The sequence below is a fragment of the Anoplophora glabripennis genome, unplaced genomic scaffold (assembly GCF_000390285.2).
Source record: "Anoplophora glabripennis isolate ALB-LARVAE unplaced genomic scaffold, Agla_2.0 scaffold961, whole genome shotgun sequence".
Lineage (NCBI taxonomy): Eukaryota > Metazoa > Arthropoda > Insecta > Coleoptera > Cerambycidae > Anoplophora > Anoplophora glabripennis.
In genome coordinates, this window is record NW_019417214.1 from 86499 (window position 1) to 104176 (window position 17678).

The 17678-nt window shown below is 33.8% G+C and overlaps 1 protein-coding gene across 1 annotated transcript in view; it reads left to right on the plus strand.

Annotated features, from left to right (window-relative positions):
- LOC108912255 (protein draper) overlaps window positions 1-17095 on the plus strand; it is a 67171-nt gene extending 50076 nt beyond the window's left edge. Inside the window, exons 7-8 of the mRNA XM_023456050.1 lie at window positions 16651-16857; window positions 16915-17095. Coding sequence (XP_023311818.1) covers window positions 16651-16857; window positions 16915-17078 — 371 coding nt within the window. The 3' untranslated portion in view covers window positions 17079-17095. The remainder of the gene's footprint in view (window positions 1-16650; window positions 16858-16914) is intronic.
- Window positions 17096-17678: the final 583 nt, after the last annotated feature.

The following is a 17678-nucleotide window of genomic DNA, read 5'->3' on the forward strand; positions in this document are numbered from 1 at the left end:
TGGAGAGATCAAACAGAAGTGAAACCACATACTTACCAGCATCCAAGCACTGATACACATATTTGAGAAGGTGACAAGATGCCGTCTCAACCGATTTATTAGACCTAAATCCATGCTGGGATGCAGTCAGCAGATTATTTTTTTCAACAAAGTTGATTATTCTGTTATATACTACTTTCTCATGTATTTTAGACAAAACACTCAGCAAAGAAATTTGTCGGTAATTCTCCATTTCTTTAGGATCACCTTTCTTTAATAGGGGTATAACAGTTGCCAATTTAAAACAGTTAGGAAATATTCCGGTTTTAATTGATTCATTTATGAGATAAACAAATGGCTGTAGAATATTGTTCTCTATATTTTTAATTAATTTAGCTGTTAAGCCGTCATAACCGCTTGAATTTTTATTTTTAAGTTGTGAAATAATGACATGCACCTCCTCCACTGCAACGTCATAAAAAACCATTGAGTTTACAAGGTTATCATTTAATGTACAGGGTAAAGAAAGATTTGACCCAAAATGGTCTCTAATTTTATTTTGTGCTACAGTAGAAAAATGACATCCAAATTCCCTGGCAACTTTATTACAGTCACTTATGATGGTATCATTAATCTTGAGAATGATTTGGTCCCTATTTTTCTTTTTATTCCTATCTAAAATTTTATTGACAATGCTCCAAGTTTCTTTCATTTTGTTTGCTGAATTATTTATTTTATTATTGTAATAGGTTTGTTTAGTTATATTTATATTTTTTCTGTAATTTTTTTTTTCATTCTCATATTTTACCTTAATTTCACGTGAATTTAGATTTACTGAGAGCCAAAATAAATTTTTTAGATATAAGTTTTGTTGTTTTAGTTCATGTGTAAACCATTCCTTGTTGTCATTTGAATTGGCACCTGCTAATACAATTTTCTTCTTTCGAGGACAACTAACTTCATAGCACCATGCAATGCTGTCAACAAAGTATTGAAAAGCCTCGGCGAAGTTTAAGAAATATACTCTAGACCAGTCCATGTGTTTTAAGTGATGATTAAAAGTATTAATAGTATTTTCATTTACAATACGATGTGTATAGCTCGTAACTACTTCAGTAGAACTCGGCCGCGGCCTTCCAAGATTTACGGTAATGTAATTAGCCAGGTGATCTCCTAAATTTGGTTGTATAACTTCAGATTTGTATGTTTCCGGATCCAGATTTGTAATTATGTAATCAATGCAACTACTGCTGGTATAGCCATTTATGTTTGTAAATATACGGGTGGGCTCATTCGATGTAACAGTTAAATAAAACGAGTTAATAATATCATTTAAAATATTAGTGTAATAGCATTTGGAATTATAGTCAATGTTGAAGTCACCACATAGAATAATATTTTTTGACACTGTCATGGCAACACTCAAGGCCTCCGTCAAATTAACAGTAAATATATCAATGTCACCATCACACGGTCTATATAGACACATATTTACGAACTTTAGGTCATTAATAAATTAACTAACACCACAGAGTTCAATGTGGCATTCAACGGACAGTTTTTTTATAAAATTTAGTTCATTCGCAAGAATTTTTTTATTAACCAATATTAAGCATCCTCCATGTACATGCTCAACCCTAGAAAATTGAGTAACTATTCTATAATTGGAAAAATTGATGCTATCTATGTTGTCATAACGAAACCAATGTTCAGATATACAGAGTACGTCAGGGTTTTTATTTTTTAGAAAGCAATCGGTTAGCTCGAGCTTGTTAGTCAAGCTCTGTACATTGACATGACAGATTTTGAACGATCCTTTCGTACTTGCATACCCGAGGTCACCATGACTCTCACTCACTCTACAAGTTGGATTTGAGATAGATGGGGATATAAAAAATTACCCTGTTTACTGTACACATCAACATCACTATTTTCAGTGACTTTCTTAGTCATTTCACCATGATTAAAATCACATATCATGGTATGATCATCCAAGTAAATTATTTCCTGGTCGATAACATTATCAACATTTCTACTACTATTGTCATATTTTTCTGATGCAATATTTAGAGTAAAATCAATAGTTTCAACGACAATATTATTTCCAAATGTTCTATAATTTTTACCTGTCACATATGATTTTATTTTGTAGCATACATTGATTTTACATTTTCTTTTGTTTCGTTTAGTATGATTTAGATAATGAATCGATACATTACTGTTCCACTGGCAAAATTTACTTATTTTATCACAAATAAAATTACTATAATAATGATTTAGGTTAGTATCCCAAACACATTCTGAAAGAATGAGAACATTAGTAAATTTTCCCAACGGCAAAATGTTTCTTAATAATAAAGTTAAATATTTAGAATGAACAATATTGTTGACATTAAACATTATGACAATAAAATCATCAAAACCATAATTTATTACCTTAGTAAAAATATTTTCAGTTAGCTCTGCAACACAAGCATTTGGTTTCACAAAACTTAAAACAGCATATTTGTCAAGAAGAGAATTCAATATTTCCGAGCAACCTTTCCCGAATTCGTCACCTATAATCATAATTTTGTTTTTTTCAGCATTAACATTAACACTTTTAGGAAATTGCTTCTTTTCAGTGATGGCCTTGTGTTGGTCATTTATGGTTTCTTTTTGAGTATTTAACTCAGAACTTTTATTGCTTCCATGTTTCACAACGGACTTATTGGTGATGTCAGATTTTTGTGCACCAGCTTCATAGTCTTTTTTACACTTACTGGTTTTATTAGGTTTATTAATATTTATTTTTTCATTAGAAGTATTTGGATTGTCTTTTTTAGTTTTAGCACAATTTTCAACAATTTTTACTTGAGTTTTAACAGAGTTACTATTAGTGACTTTTATAGTTTTAATTGGTCTTTCTGTTTGAGCTGTATTACTTTTAGTTTGAATTTGGTTAGTTTGAGCATATTTTTCATGTATTTCTGCACAAGTCTGTGATGCACATTCTGAAGTTTCTTTTGGGACATTTTTGCTAGTTTCAGCATTTAACTTGTCAGTTAGTTTCTGAATGAGGTCCCGTTGTGATTCAATTTCGTTTCTGTAATGTTGTTCCGCATCGTAAACATATGTAAATCCTTGTCCTCTAATTCCTTTTTAAGTTCAATAATGGTCTGATTTAATTCAACAACTTGTTTTTCCAATATCAGCACTTTATCCTCTTTCGCACATTTTTTTGAGCATAGGATTTTGTGTTTATTAAGCACAATTATATTGCTTTTTTTATCAGTGCATTCTTTATGAAAAACATTATCACAATTCACACAGTAAACAGCACTTACTGTTTTTTTTTTCTGCAGCACTTGAAACGAGTATCCATTTTATTAAGATTTTAAGCACCAAAGATGTGTTGAGGTATAACCCCTTCCTGTCACTAAATAAAATAAAGTTAGTCAGATGCAACCAAAATTAATCAATCCCAGATTTAGATCAACTTGATTCGTGCAGTCAGGTCACACCTAAGGAATTCAGTGATAACAGCCCAAGAAACGAATTGTCAGCATTTGTTTATTCACTTATTAGAATAGTTTGAGTTATAATTTTTGGCTGCAAACACTCACTTGAGATGTGATAGATGTTATGACACTATTACTTAACCTTTTAGGATTTAATATAGACGGAAACCACAGTTTTCACGATAATAATAGCTGAGCTCTATCAAGCCTGTTCGGGTTCAACTGTACTGCATTGCTTCAAATTTAGAAATATCCTTCAATTTAACTGGAAAATCCATACCTACCAAATTCAAAACTGATGAGAAATGTGGATACGAAGACATCTCGTGCACTGGACCCCTTGGTGGATACATTGCCGAAGTTATTGCCCACGCAAAACAGCACTCGTCCTGATTCTTTACATTCACTACCGCTCTCTTGTCTTCCACAAACTTAGGTAATTTCATGTAAGAGGATCCACACAAAGGACTGTTTTTATTCACATTTACCTTGACATACAATATTTCCTCAATAGCCCAACCTGTAATAATATATTCATGTAAGCGGACGATCTTCATTTTTCAACTTTTAGATATTACTTACCGGAATCTTTCTCCTCAAATTCAGATGTTTGAGATGTCATCGTATCTACAAAGTCTTGGTAGATACCACTAATATCCACAGACTCGTCGATAATCCTATTGCAGCTGTTAAATGCTTTAATGTCAGATGTCTCGCGAGTTTGTAATATATAATTGGTAAAAGTTTCCATATTCACCTTCACCGACTTGTGAACACTTATGACATCTTCCAATAAACTTATTATCTTCCCCTTTACTTCATCAAAAAACTTAATGTAGTCTGTATGCTTAGTCTCACTCTGCACTCTGTAGCTTATTATTCTACATTTGAACGCACTATTAATAATTTGTACGCCATCACATTTTGGAGTACAAGAAACGGTTCTATGTTCCAGTGTCCTACGATGCGCATAAACTTGACCCCTGGGTATTTCCTTACCACAACAGTTAATTGTTTCAACCACAGGCGATTGATTGTCATGATTTAATTTCACTCATTTTGCTTCCGGTTCACTAACATTTAGGGGTCTACAAGACTCCCTTTCATGGCGACGTAAATTATCATTACGCGTAAAGGTTTTACTACATACATTGCACAAATACATTTAGTAGTTAGTAAAAACTCACTCTCGATCGGAAAGTTATTCACAGATGAAATTTAAACCGTCTACTCCTGTCTTTTTATAAAAATAGAGACCCATGATGAGTATGCGCTGTTGAACACATTCAATTTAGAGTTTCTGTTAGAGGGAATTACAAAGGTTAATGAAGGTGACCAATATAATATTCGGCAGAGGTCAAATAAAGGTTACCAACAAATATGACTTTCAATGTCATATAGGACATCCTCAAACTTCAAGTAATGTCCAACTTCGCAGAGGTCATTCAAGGTCAACTAATATGAATTTCAACGCGTCACCGCAGGGGTCATACAAGGTCGCCGAGGGGGTGAGGGGTGAGACGAGGGGGAGATTGAGAATCGGTTAAAATGCCCTACTAGCTGCATTTTGATTTTGAAACCAAATGCAAAATTCTTGACTGGGTAAAAAATCTGCTGTTTCGCTTCGACCTTCAAACCCTTTAAGTCTACCGGCGCGTTTCTTATCGCAAAGTAAAGCGGCCGATTAACTTTTTTGTTTTTAGAGTTATAAAAAAATGTGAGATACAAAAGTTGCACAATATTTTATAAAGTTTTCGAAAATGATAATAAAAAAACAAATGAATTCCAAACAAAATGGCTGCAGATATCAAAATATAGTGAATCACCCTGTATATACAGGGTATAGCAAAAGTACCGGGACGGCAGAATAACTCGGCGGGAGAGCATTTTAGAGAAAAATGTTAAATACAAAAGTTTCAGGATTTTTCCCTGGCTATCCAATGGTGACTTTGACATTGGCCTTGACCTTGACCTTAAAGATCATTTCAAGATCAAATGTGATTTTTCAAATGGGACCCGATACCTTTGACCCCAGAAATGAAAAGAGCGGTAAATTTTACGTTGAGATATGACCTTGAGTGACCCCTCCCTTTTGACCTTGGGGCCCCCACAAAATCACATTTGATCTTGAAATGATCTTTGAGGGCAAGGTCAAGACCAATGTCACCATCGGATAGCCAGGGAGAAATCCTGAAACTTTTGTATGTAACATTTTTCTCTAAAATGCTCTCCCGCCGAGTTATTCTGCCGTTCCGGTACTTTTGCTATACCCTGTATATTGTAATGATTGGTGTTGTAAATTGTAATTGTAGAATGTTATGTTTGTTTTCAATTCACAAAACTTATGACCATTTACTTACCATTTACGCCAGTCTATTTAGACAATATTTTTTTATATTGCATATTTATAACCAGCACACTATAAGTTTTTTTCGCGATTGGTGAATATCTGACTTGTAGTTACTATTTCTATCTCTTTTGATCGTAGTTGTCGTATGGTAGTTTAAATCTTTTCATTCTTTAATACTACACATACTACAACATACGACTTCACTCGCGAAAAAAAGCGTTATATTTATGCTCAGTTCAACATTATTCACCACTATATAAATTTTATCCTGATTACGCCTCTAATTCTTTAATTTTAATTCTATTGCATGAGAAACTCTTATTAGACTAGGCGGTATCTGTTTTGGTTTGGGTGAATCGTATATCCACGGAGATTTTTGGCTTTTTGGCTTTCAAATATCACTAGAAATGAAAATTTTTCTATGCGCATAAAAAAACCGTGGGCTTAACTTTTGACGGCACAATATGATAAAAAAAAATCGAAAAATGTCATATTTTTCTTCCTATTTCATTATGTATCTTTTCAAGAGTTGATTTTAGGCGAAAATGGAAGAGGAAAAAAATGTTTGTAGTTAAATTTTTTACAAAACATGATTAGTTACAAATCGAATGAGTCATGATTATTATGGTAAAAATCGAAAAAATCTCAAAAATGAAGTTAAAAGACTACTTTTTAGGGATTTTTTTTGGGTATTTAAATTGGGTATAAGACCTTTATACTTGGCTCAAGAAAATTTCATGTTATGTAGAATCGTCACACCAAATTTCATCAAAATCGGTTCGATAGATTTTGCATAATAATTTTGCAATCCAGATTTTGAAAAAAAATTTGCAAATTTTCAAAATTTTGCACAGCAAAAACCAAGGCCCTTAGATACTTGAAAATTTAATCACATATAGAAGGGCTCTCAAGCTTTCAAACTTTTTTTGAAAAATTCGAATCCGTCAATTAGGAGAGCTCTGGCGCTTGTTTAAACATTGGTCGAATTTTTGTACTTATAAACAATTAGAATAACTTTGTGAATATTCAATCAAATCAAATTTTTTAAAGCAGGTTTTAAAAGTTCTTGGAAAGACGCTTCTTTAAAAAAAAAAAAAGGAACGATTGATCAATTAGTTACGTAGTTATAGCCGTCATTTACACTAAATGTACTGGGACATCCGGGCTAATTTTTCGAAAAATACCTTTGGTATTCCGAGTACTTACCAGGTCTAAGATTACAATACTTTTCTTCATTGGCAACCTACTTTAAAACGTGTTTAAAGTTATTTATGCAAGCGAGAAATTCAAGAAAATTGATAAACAGTATATAAGTTTATGCAGTTACCTTTGATACAATAGAAAAATAAAGTTGATAAGTAAAGGAAGTTTAAAGATAAATTATTATTATCGGACTGTTGAAAGACCAATAATTATTAACGATAGGCATTTCAAAATACGCTGAAATTAAAAAAAAATCATCAAAATCGGACCTCTAGAAGGTGAGATATTAAAAATTTTTAAGCGCATCGCGGGAAACTCGCCGATTCAATTTCGAGCAGACCGAAGCGGCCGCGCTCTCTGCTTCCACCACCACCACCACCCGTACGATTTTCTTGATCCATTCGATTTGTAACTAGTCATGTTTTGTAAAAAATTTAATTACAAACATTTTTTCCCCTTCCATTTTCGCCTAAAATCAACTCTTGAAAAGATACATAATGAAATAGGAAGAAAAATATGACATTTTAGAATTGTGCTGCCAAAAGTTAAGCCCACGTTTTTTTTTATGCGCATAGAAAAATTTTCATTTCTAGTGATATTTGAAAGCCAAAAAGCCAAAAATCTCCGTGGATATACGATTCACCCAAATATGGCCTTTTTAGGGTCGGTTCAATGACAAGAATGGCAGATTTTAAAATTCAGTTTCTAGTTTAATCCAAAATGTTTTAGTGAATCCAATTATTAAATTTAAAATCTTAATTATTTTAATTTATAAATTGAAATATGATTGTTTCTTTATAAATTATTTAATTAGCAAAAGGATTTTCCAATGTTACTAAATTTATTTTCCCTACGCAACCTGCGCCAAACCTTAATAAAAAATATAATATTACAATAAGTCCACAGAGTGGAAACTAGATTTACAATATTATCAATAGTCTTGTTTTTACCTTTTTCTTTCTTGAATTTACTTATTCTATTCTAGACGTACTCGTCTTATTCCTAAACTAAATTCTCTTTTCTTCACTGTTGGTTCATTCGCAAAATGTCTTCACTTCAATTTTACCTAGCTGCAGGCGTATAACTGCTTATGTTGTCCATAATTCCAGTTTCTAAAATTCATGAATTTTCCTCGTATTATTGTTTTCAGATGTTTTCGTTTACCCTTGTGATCGTCTTCTTCCGGATACTTGTTTTAATGGCATAGGCTTGCCTTTTTCTTGAACTTGTAAGTAAAATTGTTTTAGGGTCAATTTGAAAAACAGTTTTACTGACACGTCGTTCTATCCATTTATATTATAGCTGTTTTAAATTGACAAATTATTCATGAATTAATTCACGAATTTCTTATCTTTCTACGTAGGGTATACGTAATGATACAACAGCGGTTACCGTTTTGACAATTTATAAATACATATTAGTTTTTGTAAGCAACAAATCAGTAAAAACAATACAAAAGTAGTACAACGCCATACATTTATTTACATATGCCAATAACATAACATCATTATTGATCTGCGGCTGAACTTCACGAAGAAGAACTTCATATAAATTCCTGAAGTCATTTCACGGCAGATTTGGTGCATTACACTTATCCAATTTCTTCACAAGCAACTTATGAATAAATTCGCAATGTAAAGCAGCTATTAGGTACCACTTAGTCCATTGAAATGTTACATTTTTTTGGGCTTAGCGTGCAAAAGTCAGAGCACGCAATTTTATTTTTTAGATGTCAAGAGGGGGTTAGTGTAAAGTTAAATCCGTGTTTGTGGGGTCGCAACCCTTGTGCATCGGCCGCCATCTTGTAAAAAGGGCTGCGAATGGTTTTTATACTACTACTTACTATATCGGGCAAACTATTCGTCGCACAGAAAATTTGTATAAATTTTTTGTTGCAAATTCTCTACAAATTTGGTTCCGTAACTTTTAGTCGTAGAACCAAAAATAACAAAGTTATTAATGAAAATAGATACAAATTTGGGAACGAATTTTCGTTTGGTCGTTATAACTTTTTTTCTGGTCATTTTACAAAAAAAATACATCAGAGCATTTTGATAGAGGGATTTTCAAGTAATAATTTCCATTACAAACTTTTTTCAAATTTGACTTATTTATTAGGGTTTTACAGCGATGCGAATCTTACACTATTCTCCAGTACTATTAAGTATACATTAATATGAATGATTAGGCATAGTTTTCTCTCATCTTTCCATTATTTTTATAAGAAACATTTTAATGATTGACATTGCAATGTTGTTAATTAGTTATTGACTGTTTTCCCCACCTCCTATGAGGTAGAGTTTGGTGGCGCGTTTTTTTTACGTCGTATCCCTAGTAGGCAGAATTCACGGACATTTTCTAGCTGACATAATAATTAGTGTAATTAAAAATATCGAAATATATTTCCCAATCTAGTCCTCAGTCTCTTTGATGGGCCAGGCTGCGACTTAGGATCTGGTTGAGCTTCCGATATTGAATTGTTGAGGAAGGATGGAGAATGAAGTGGCGTCATTGTTAGCAGTTCATCTTCAAAATCATTCTCCTCGACCAATTTTGATATCTCCATTATGTTGCTGCATGTCTCCCCAGAACAATTCAGGTACACTGTAGAACATTTGAGGCCTGCCTTCCGACATCCACACATTGCTCCACAGTTTCCTTTGCATCGGCAGAATATCAACTTTAGAAGCTCAGGGGGTGCTGGAGGTTTTGAACCTTCAACAGGCATCAATATTTGTCCATACTTTTTCCATACCCAGTCTTGAGGGTCGTTGTTATTCCCGAGCCACGACTGGACCTGATGATAGACTCGAAGGCTGTGCAAGCGGACTGTGTCTTGTGTTGGAGGAAGTGAAGACAAATTAAATGTATTCTTTGTCATTGACTTGGCGAATCGTTTATATCTAAGACTGTCAAGAGAATCATCATATTTATTGCCACCATATAAAGAGATGAAAAAACGTTCGCCAACGGCAGTGAGCAAAGTAGGGTCGACTCTCTCATTCTACTAGCTAACTCAGGACGTGTCCCAAGGTGTTGAGACCCCAATGATCTCTGTTTTATGGATTATCACTGACCCTTTGTATTAATAAACAATTATTTCTTAAATATATATGTCTAATTTATTGACGATACATGTTGAAAAATGGTTGGACAACAACTGTCATAATTAAACAACGATAATTGAATTAGGAATATCACGGTACACTACTACATTCTGAACATTCCCCCAGCCTTGAAAAGTCTGGAAGACCTTCAATCAAGTAATATTCCTAAAACATTTCAAATATGGAATATAAGTTTACAGCAGTGAACAACTAAGAGTAAAGTACATATTCGAATGAATTGAAACCTTTGACAATCGAAACCTCAATAAATATACATATATGAGGAAAGGTACCTAATGTGTAAGACCATTAATTGCTACTATTCACTTCATTCACTCGCGTACCTTCAATAGGTAAAGGACAATGTTTAGCAAATGAGCGTTTCACAACACTTTGTTGAGTTTTTACACTTGCCACTCGTATTTTTCCATCAGGTCCCGGATGAACATTAACTATTCTGCCCAAGCTCCATTTTAAAGGTGGTAAGTTGTCGTCTTTCAGGAGAACTAACTGCCCAGTAGACAAAGTGCTTTGATCAGACTTCCACTTGGTGCGAGTTTGAAGTTCAGCGATATATTCTCGGGACCATCGAGACCAGAAATGTTGATACAATTTTTGGATATATTGGAACCTCGAAAGTCTGTTATCTTGAATATCCTTGACGTCTAGGTCAGGAAGTGATGTAAGTCGTTTACCAATGAGGAAATGAGATGGGGTGAGGGCATCCAAATCACTTGGGTCACAGGACAGGGGAGTAATTGGTCTTGAGTTCAGAACTGCTTCGATTTGTGTTAATAAAGTGCAAAATTCTTCAAAAACCAAAGAAGCATTTGCCATTACTCTTTTCAAATGAAATTTGGAGGCTTTAACTCCCGCCCCCCATAACCCACCGAAATGTGGGGAATGGGCAGGAATGAACTGCCATATAATACCCTCATTTTCGAATAAATTAATTAAATACTGTGTTTGTTTCTCAAGGAAACTAGCTAATTGTTCTAATTCTACATTTGCGCCTACAAAATTTCGCCCATTATCTGAAAAAACATATTGCGGTTTACCTCGTCGAGAAGCAAACCTCCGAAAAGTAGCAATGAATGCTTCCGTTGTTAGTTCAGACACTAATTCTAGATGGATTGCCTTTGTTGAAAAGCACACAAATAGAGCTACGTAACATTTCGATAGCTTTGCTCCACGACCCGGTTTTGATTTAATCATAAATGGTCCAGCATAATCGATTCCCATTGAATGAAAAGGAGGCATTGGACGAACACGCAATTCTGGCAATATACCCATGATTGGTGATTTGCTAGCAGGTTTTGCACGAAAACATTTAATGCAATTGTGGACTGTATTCCTTGCTAAATTTCGTCCTCCTAGTGGCCAATAATTCTCTCGAATCGATGATAACAGTAATTGAGGTCCTGCATGTAAAAGTCTAACATGTTCGAATGAAAATATCAGTACTGTCAATGGATGTTTTGCAGAAATAATCGCGGGATGCTTTTTCTCAAATTTAAATTCAGACAACTGGATTCTACCACCAACTCTAATTATACCTTCACTATCCAAAAAGGGAGCCAATCCAATCAAACATCCTGTAGATTTTAAACATTTGTTATTTTGCAAGTCTTTTATTTCTTGTGGAAAACATTGTTTTTGAGATATTTTAATCAATACCTTCATTGCCATATTTAACTCAATTACAGTTAAATGACCACCCTGACGATGTAATTTTGCCTTACAATTTGTCATAAATCGAAGAACATATGCAACAGTACGCTTCAACCTAGAAAGATTTGAAAACCTACTAAAATCAATATCTGGAATGTAAGTGCTCGTATGAAATGACATTTCAGATTTTTTTAACTCAGGTAAATCTTGCACAACCCTAAAACCAGATTTTGGCCACAAGCTTTCATCTATTGAGAGCCAATCAGGCCCATGCCACCACATTTTACAATTAATCAAATCTTCAGAACTTAACACTCGGGACAGAATATCAGCTGGGTTATTCTCAGATCGAACATGACGCCATTGATTTAAATCAGTGAGAGACTGAATTTGTGATATACGATTGCTAATGAACGTTTGCAACAAGTTCGAAGAAGTAACTATCCAACTCAAATCAATCGAAGAATCACACCACAAATATACTTCATTAAATTTGAAAGTTGTAGATGTTTTAACCTTTTGTACAAGTAGTGCCAGAACCAATACACCACAAAGGTCAAGTCGAGGAGCTGTCAATGTTTTCATTGGTGCTACTTTGGATTTGGCCATTAACAGAAAAGTTTTAATTTGTCCATCGTTTCTAATGTTACGTACATATAAACAGGATCCATACGCATCATTTGAGGCATCAGAGAACCCATGGAGTTCTAACCTGACTGCTTCCGCACAAATTACTTGCCTTGGAACCTTTAAATCACTCAACACCTGAAGTTCTGTTCTACACCGTCGCCATTTCCTTTCAATATCAGCTGGCAGTGAATCATCCCATGACAATTTTTCAGCCCATAATCGTTGAAGGATTATTTTTGCGGATATAATAACAAACCCACTGGATCAAATATCCGAGATATATCTGATAGTACCAAACGTTTTGTTATACGAAATGTAGACGAGACTTGTATCTTGTACATTAAGACATCTTTACTAGACGACCAATACAAACCCAATGTTCTTATTTCATCCTTTCCTCCAAATTGCACATTTACTGACTGATTGCTTATTCCAGAAATCTTTTCAACAACATCAGGTTTATTTGAAACCCATTTACGGAGCTCAAAGCAACCAGAACGTAATATCTCATCTACTTTCTGACAAACATTCACCACTTCTTCTATTGATTGACCACCGGTCAGTAGATCATCAACATAGAAATCACGAAGGATAATATTTGAGGCCTTTGGAAACTTATCCAGATTGTCATAACATAGCTGTTTTAAGCACCTAACTGCTAAAAATGGGGCAGAAGCAGTTCCATATGTTACAGTATTCAGTGTAAACGTATGCAATTCCTCATTTGAATTTGGTCTCCACAAGATTTTTTGAAGGGATCGTTGAGATGGATGAACTTCGACCACTCGATACATTTTTGCAATGTCAGCACATACTATGATATTGTACTGCCGAAATCTTAACACAATAGACAATAGATCCTCCTGAATTTTGGGACCTACATATTGAAGGTCATTTAATGAAATCCCTGTGTCAGTTGGAGCTGACCCATTAAAAACAACTCGCAGTTTTGTGGTGGAACTATTCTCATTCAACACCCCATGATGAGGAAAGTAATACGAAACCGTATCATTTGAGGAATCATCATCTAACTTTGACATATGTCCCATAACTTCATACTCTTTCATAAATGCCAAATACATTTCGTTTAAAGTAGGATTTTTTTCTAACTTCCTTTCCAGTGCAAAGAATCTAGACAATGCATACTGTTTTGAATCTCTTAATCTTTCAATAGAGTCTTTAAATGGAATTTTTACTGAAAACCTACCAGAACTATTACGTGTAGTTGAACTTTTGAAAATTTCTTCACAGAGTCTGTCATCTCCTGAAAGAATTGGATCACCAGAAGAGGGTTCCTCCAATTCCCAGAATTGTGCCAACTGTTCTTGAATATTCACATTTAAATTACACCGTAGCCTAGAATCTTGATTAACACACATTTTACCAGAAACAACCCATCCACACCGGGTCTTCTGAAGAATTGGCATGTTTTTTCCCAATTGAACTTGCCCAATGCATAACAATTCATAGAATAAGGGAGCACCAATTAACATATCAATGGAATTAGGCTTATAGAAAGTAGGATCTGCTAGTTTCAAATGTTGAAGAATCCTTAGGTTAGAAATGTTGACATATTGACTTGGAATGTTCTCACTAATTCTCGGAACAACTAAACATGAGATTGATTTCTCAAGGGCATTATGTTGTGATTTAATTGTTACATCACATTTGAATTGGATCACCACCTGACTCACACCCACAATTGATACTTTACAATCTCTTTTATTTATTCCTAATTTATTACAGCACTCATCAGTGATCAAATTAGACTGTGATCCGGAATCTAATAAAATACGACAAGCATGAGGATACCCTTTAGAATCCAGAATCTGAACAATTGCTGTCGATAACAATACCTCACACATTTGATTACATTCTGATGAAGCCATTACCACAGAAGAACTTTGAGTTGAACTAGGGATAGGCGTTGTCAACTCCATCCCACTTGCCTCCTGAGACTGCCCATTGGATCCCTCTGCAACCAAGGGTTTCTTGTTATAGTGCAACAACGTGTGGTGTCGTGCTTTACATTTTTTACACCCTACAGAGTTACTTTACTAATATGGTTTGGTTTCAAATAGTTTAAACAAAATTTGAGACGTCTTGCTTGTTCAAATCTATTATATACACTAAGGTTAAGAAAATCAGCACAATTATTTATGTAATGATTGCCTTTGCAATAACTACATTATTGATTGGTTGCTACAAAAGCCTGTAGTTTAGAAGTGACTCTATGTTTAGTTTGTTTATTACCTTCCAATGACTCTAACAATTCAGCTCTATTTTTAAGGAAAACTTTAAATTCTTCTAAAGTTGGGAGCTTATCCCTAGCTTTAGTTTCTTCCCATTCGCGATAAGTAACCGGATCCAATTTACTGGTTACCAGAAAAATAATCATGACATCCCACGTTTCAGTACTTTGACCTAATGTATTTAAAGATCTTAAATGTTTAACCATAGAATCTGATAATTTGCGTAATTCTATTGCAGATTCCCGAGTTAATGTAGGTAATGAAAATAATAAGTTTATATGATTATTAATTAAGTAACTTGTGTTATTATAATGCTCACACAACAAATCCCATGCTGTTTTATAGTTTGCTGCAGAAAATTCCAGTGAGTGAATTGCCTCTTTTGCATCTCCCTTCAGTGCACCTCTTAAAAAATGAAAATTTTCAATTTCAACGATAGATTTATTATTATGAATAAGAGACACATACGTATCACGAAATTCTAACCAATGTTCATATTGACCTTTAAATTTTGGTACTGGGATATTTGGTAACCTTGTTGCTGTTTGCATAGTTACAGAATTTACAACACTAGGTTCTACCGTATTGCTGCCATTATGATTAACCACTTCCTCTTTTTTACCATCAGATACCAATCGTTTACATTGAGTTATCGCTTTGTAATATGCAGTTTCAAATAATTCGCGTTATTTTAATTGTTCATCAAAATTCTCATGACTTACCTTAATTAAGGTCTGTACCTCATTAAACTCTAACCAAACAGTATTTAATTTGACTAAACGCGATTCCAATTCGATTAAAGTATTTATATCAACAACATTAGCTTGACTTGTAGATAATTGTTGAACAATACCTTCCAAATAATTTTTAAAAAGAGTAAGGCGTGCTTTAATAGAACTTCTCTTTCTAACCAACATTTTTAAATCTTCCGTCATTTTGATAAGACTAAACAATTCAGATAATAAAGTATTAATTTAAATAGTTTACCAACTTTTTCAACTAACACAAATCAACCAGCCTGTTACCCTCAATTTGTACTCCACTGGCCTTCTCCGTGCGACTGCAACCTGGCTTCACGACTACTGCTATGGATTACTGTTACTACTACTCTCCTATAATCTGCCACAATATATCCAGAGGTCTGCTGACGTCGCTGCTAGTGTCCAACTTCTCCAATTCGTTTTCCTGCGATGCCGCTCGAATATTACCACACTTATTCGTCTCAATGTAAGGGCCAAATGTTTACCAAACCACGCTAATCACAAATCCTGCTCGATTGGATCAAATGTTGAGGCCCCAATGATCTCTGTTTTATGGATTATCACTGACCCTTTGTATTAATAACCAATTATTTCTTAAATATATATTTCTAATTTATTGGCGATACATGTTGAAAAATGGTCAACAACTGTCATAATTAAACAGCGATAATTGAATTAGGAATATCACGGTGCACTACTACATTCTGAACACAAGGGTTGTGAGAAATTTCATTTTACCGATTTTTTTGTAAAATGACCAGAAAAAAAGTTATAAGGACCAAAAGAAAATTCGTTCCCAAATTTGTATATATTTTCGTTAATAACTTTATTAATTTTGGTTCTATGACTAAAAGTTATGGGTAGAGAATTTAATTTTAATTTAAAAAATGTATTTACAAATTTTCTGTGCGACGAATAGTTTGCCCGATATAGTAAATAGTAGTATAAAAACCATTCGCAGCCCTTTTTACAAGATGGCGGCCGATGCACAAGGGTTGCGACCCCACAAACATGGATTTAACTACACTAACCCCTTCTTGACATCCAAAAAATAAAATTGCGTGCTCTGACTTTTGCAACCCCAAATGTAACTTTTCAATGGGCTAACTGTTTTTTATTTGTCATTATTACGGAAAAATAATTACCATTTATTGTTATTATTATTATTATTTTATTGTTATCATTAATTTATTTTAGGTGTATTATGTGAATCAAATTGTCAGCCTGGAAGATATGGGTCAAAATGTGATCAAATATGCAACTGTAAAAACAATAGTTCTTGTGATCCACAAAATGGTAAATGTTTCTGTTCAAGGGGATGGCAGGGTGAAGATTGTTCCACTCCATGTAAAAAGGGTTATTATGGTATAGGATGTAGGCAAAAATGTCCTGAAGTAGCACTGGGTAGATATCTATAGGTATAATTAATCTAATATGTAAATATAGATAATATATTTTTAGGTAATAAAACTTGTGATCATATAACAGGAGAATATATTTGCCCTGCTGGTTACTTAGGACTTACTTGTGAACATCCTTGTCCTATTGGAAAATTTGGAAAAAATTGTCAAAACATTTGCTCCTGTAAGAATGGTGGAGATTGTCATCATGTAACGGGTATGTAAATATTAAAACTCATCGTTAGTGTTAGGAATTATTTACGTTATAGTGTAAATAGCAGAAACTAACTCACGGTTACATGTACAGTGTACCTTATTAAAGTGGACATAACGCCATAAAATTTTTATTTTTTTGTTGAAAAGGAATAAAATTGTTGCTATGATCATTTTTATATTTCGAAAATTGATCTTCTTTTTTAATGTAAACTTAATTGTCTATGAAGGTAAGTGAACAAAATAAAAAACTTAAACATTTGCCTTTAATTCAATTAGAGTTTTGGGAACGAAAACAGTATTTGACAAAACAATAATGTCATATATCTATAGTGTTTATTGTGTAGTTAAGTTAAGTTGTGTCATTAGGTTTTTTTTTATTGGGCAAAATTAAATTTATAAGATCAATCCTTGATGCAGCGTTGATCCTTTTGATGTAGCATTATATTGGGTGGGCCATTAGTGTGAGAAAGTACAATAACTCCCTTGTTACTTGTAATACAGAAAAAAAGTTTATATAAAAGTTATACAGGATCAAGAAACCTAAACTACAAAATTAATTTGAAACATACAGGGCGATGAGTACAAACGGGGCACGCCAAACATTACATT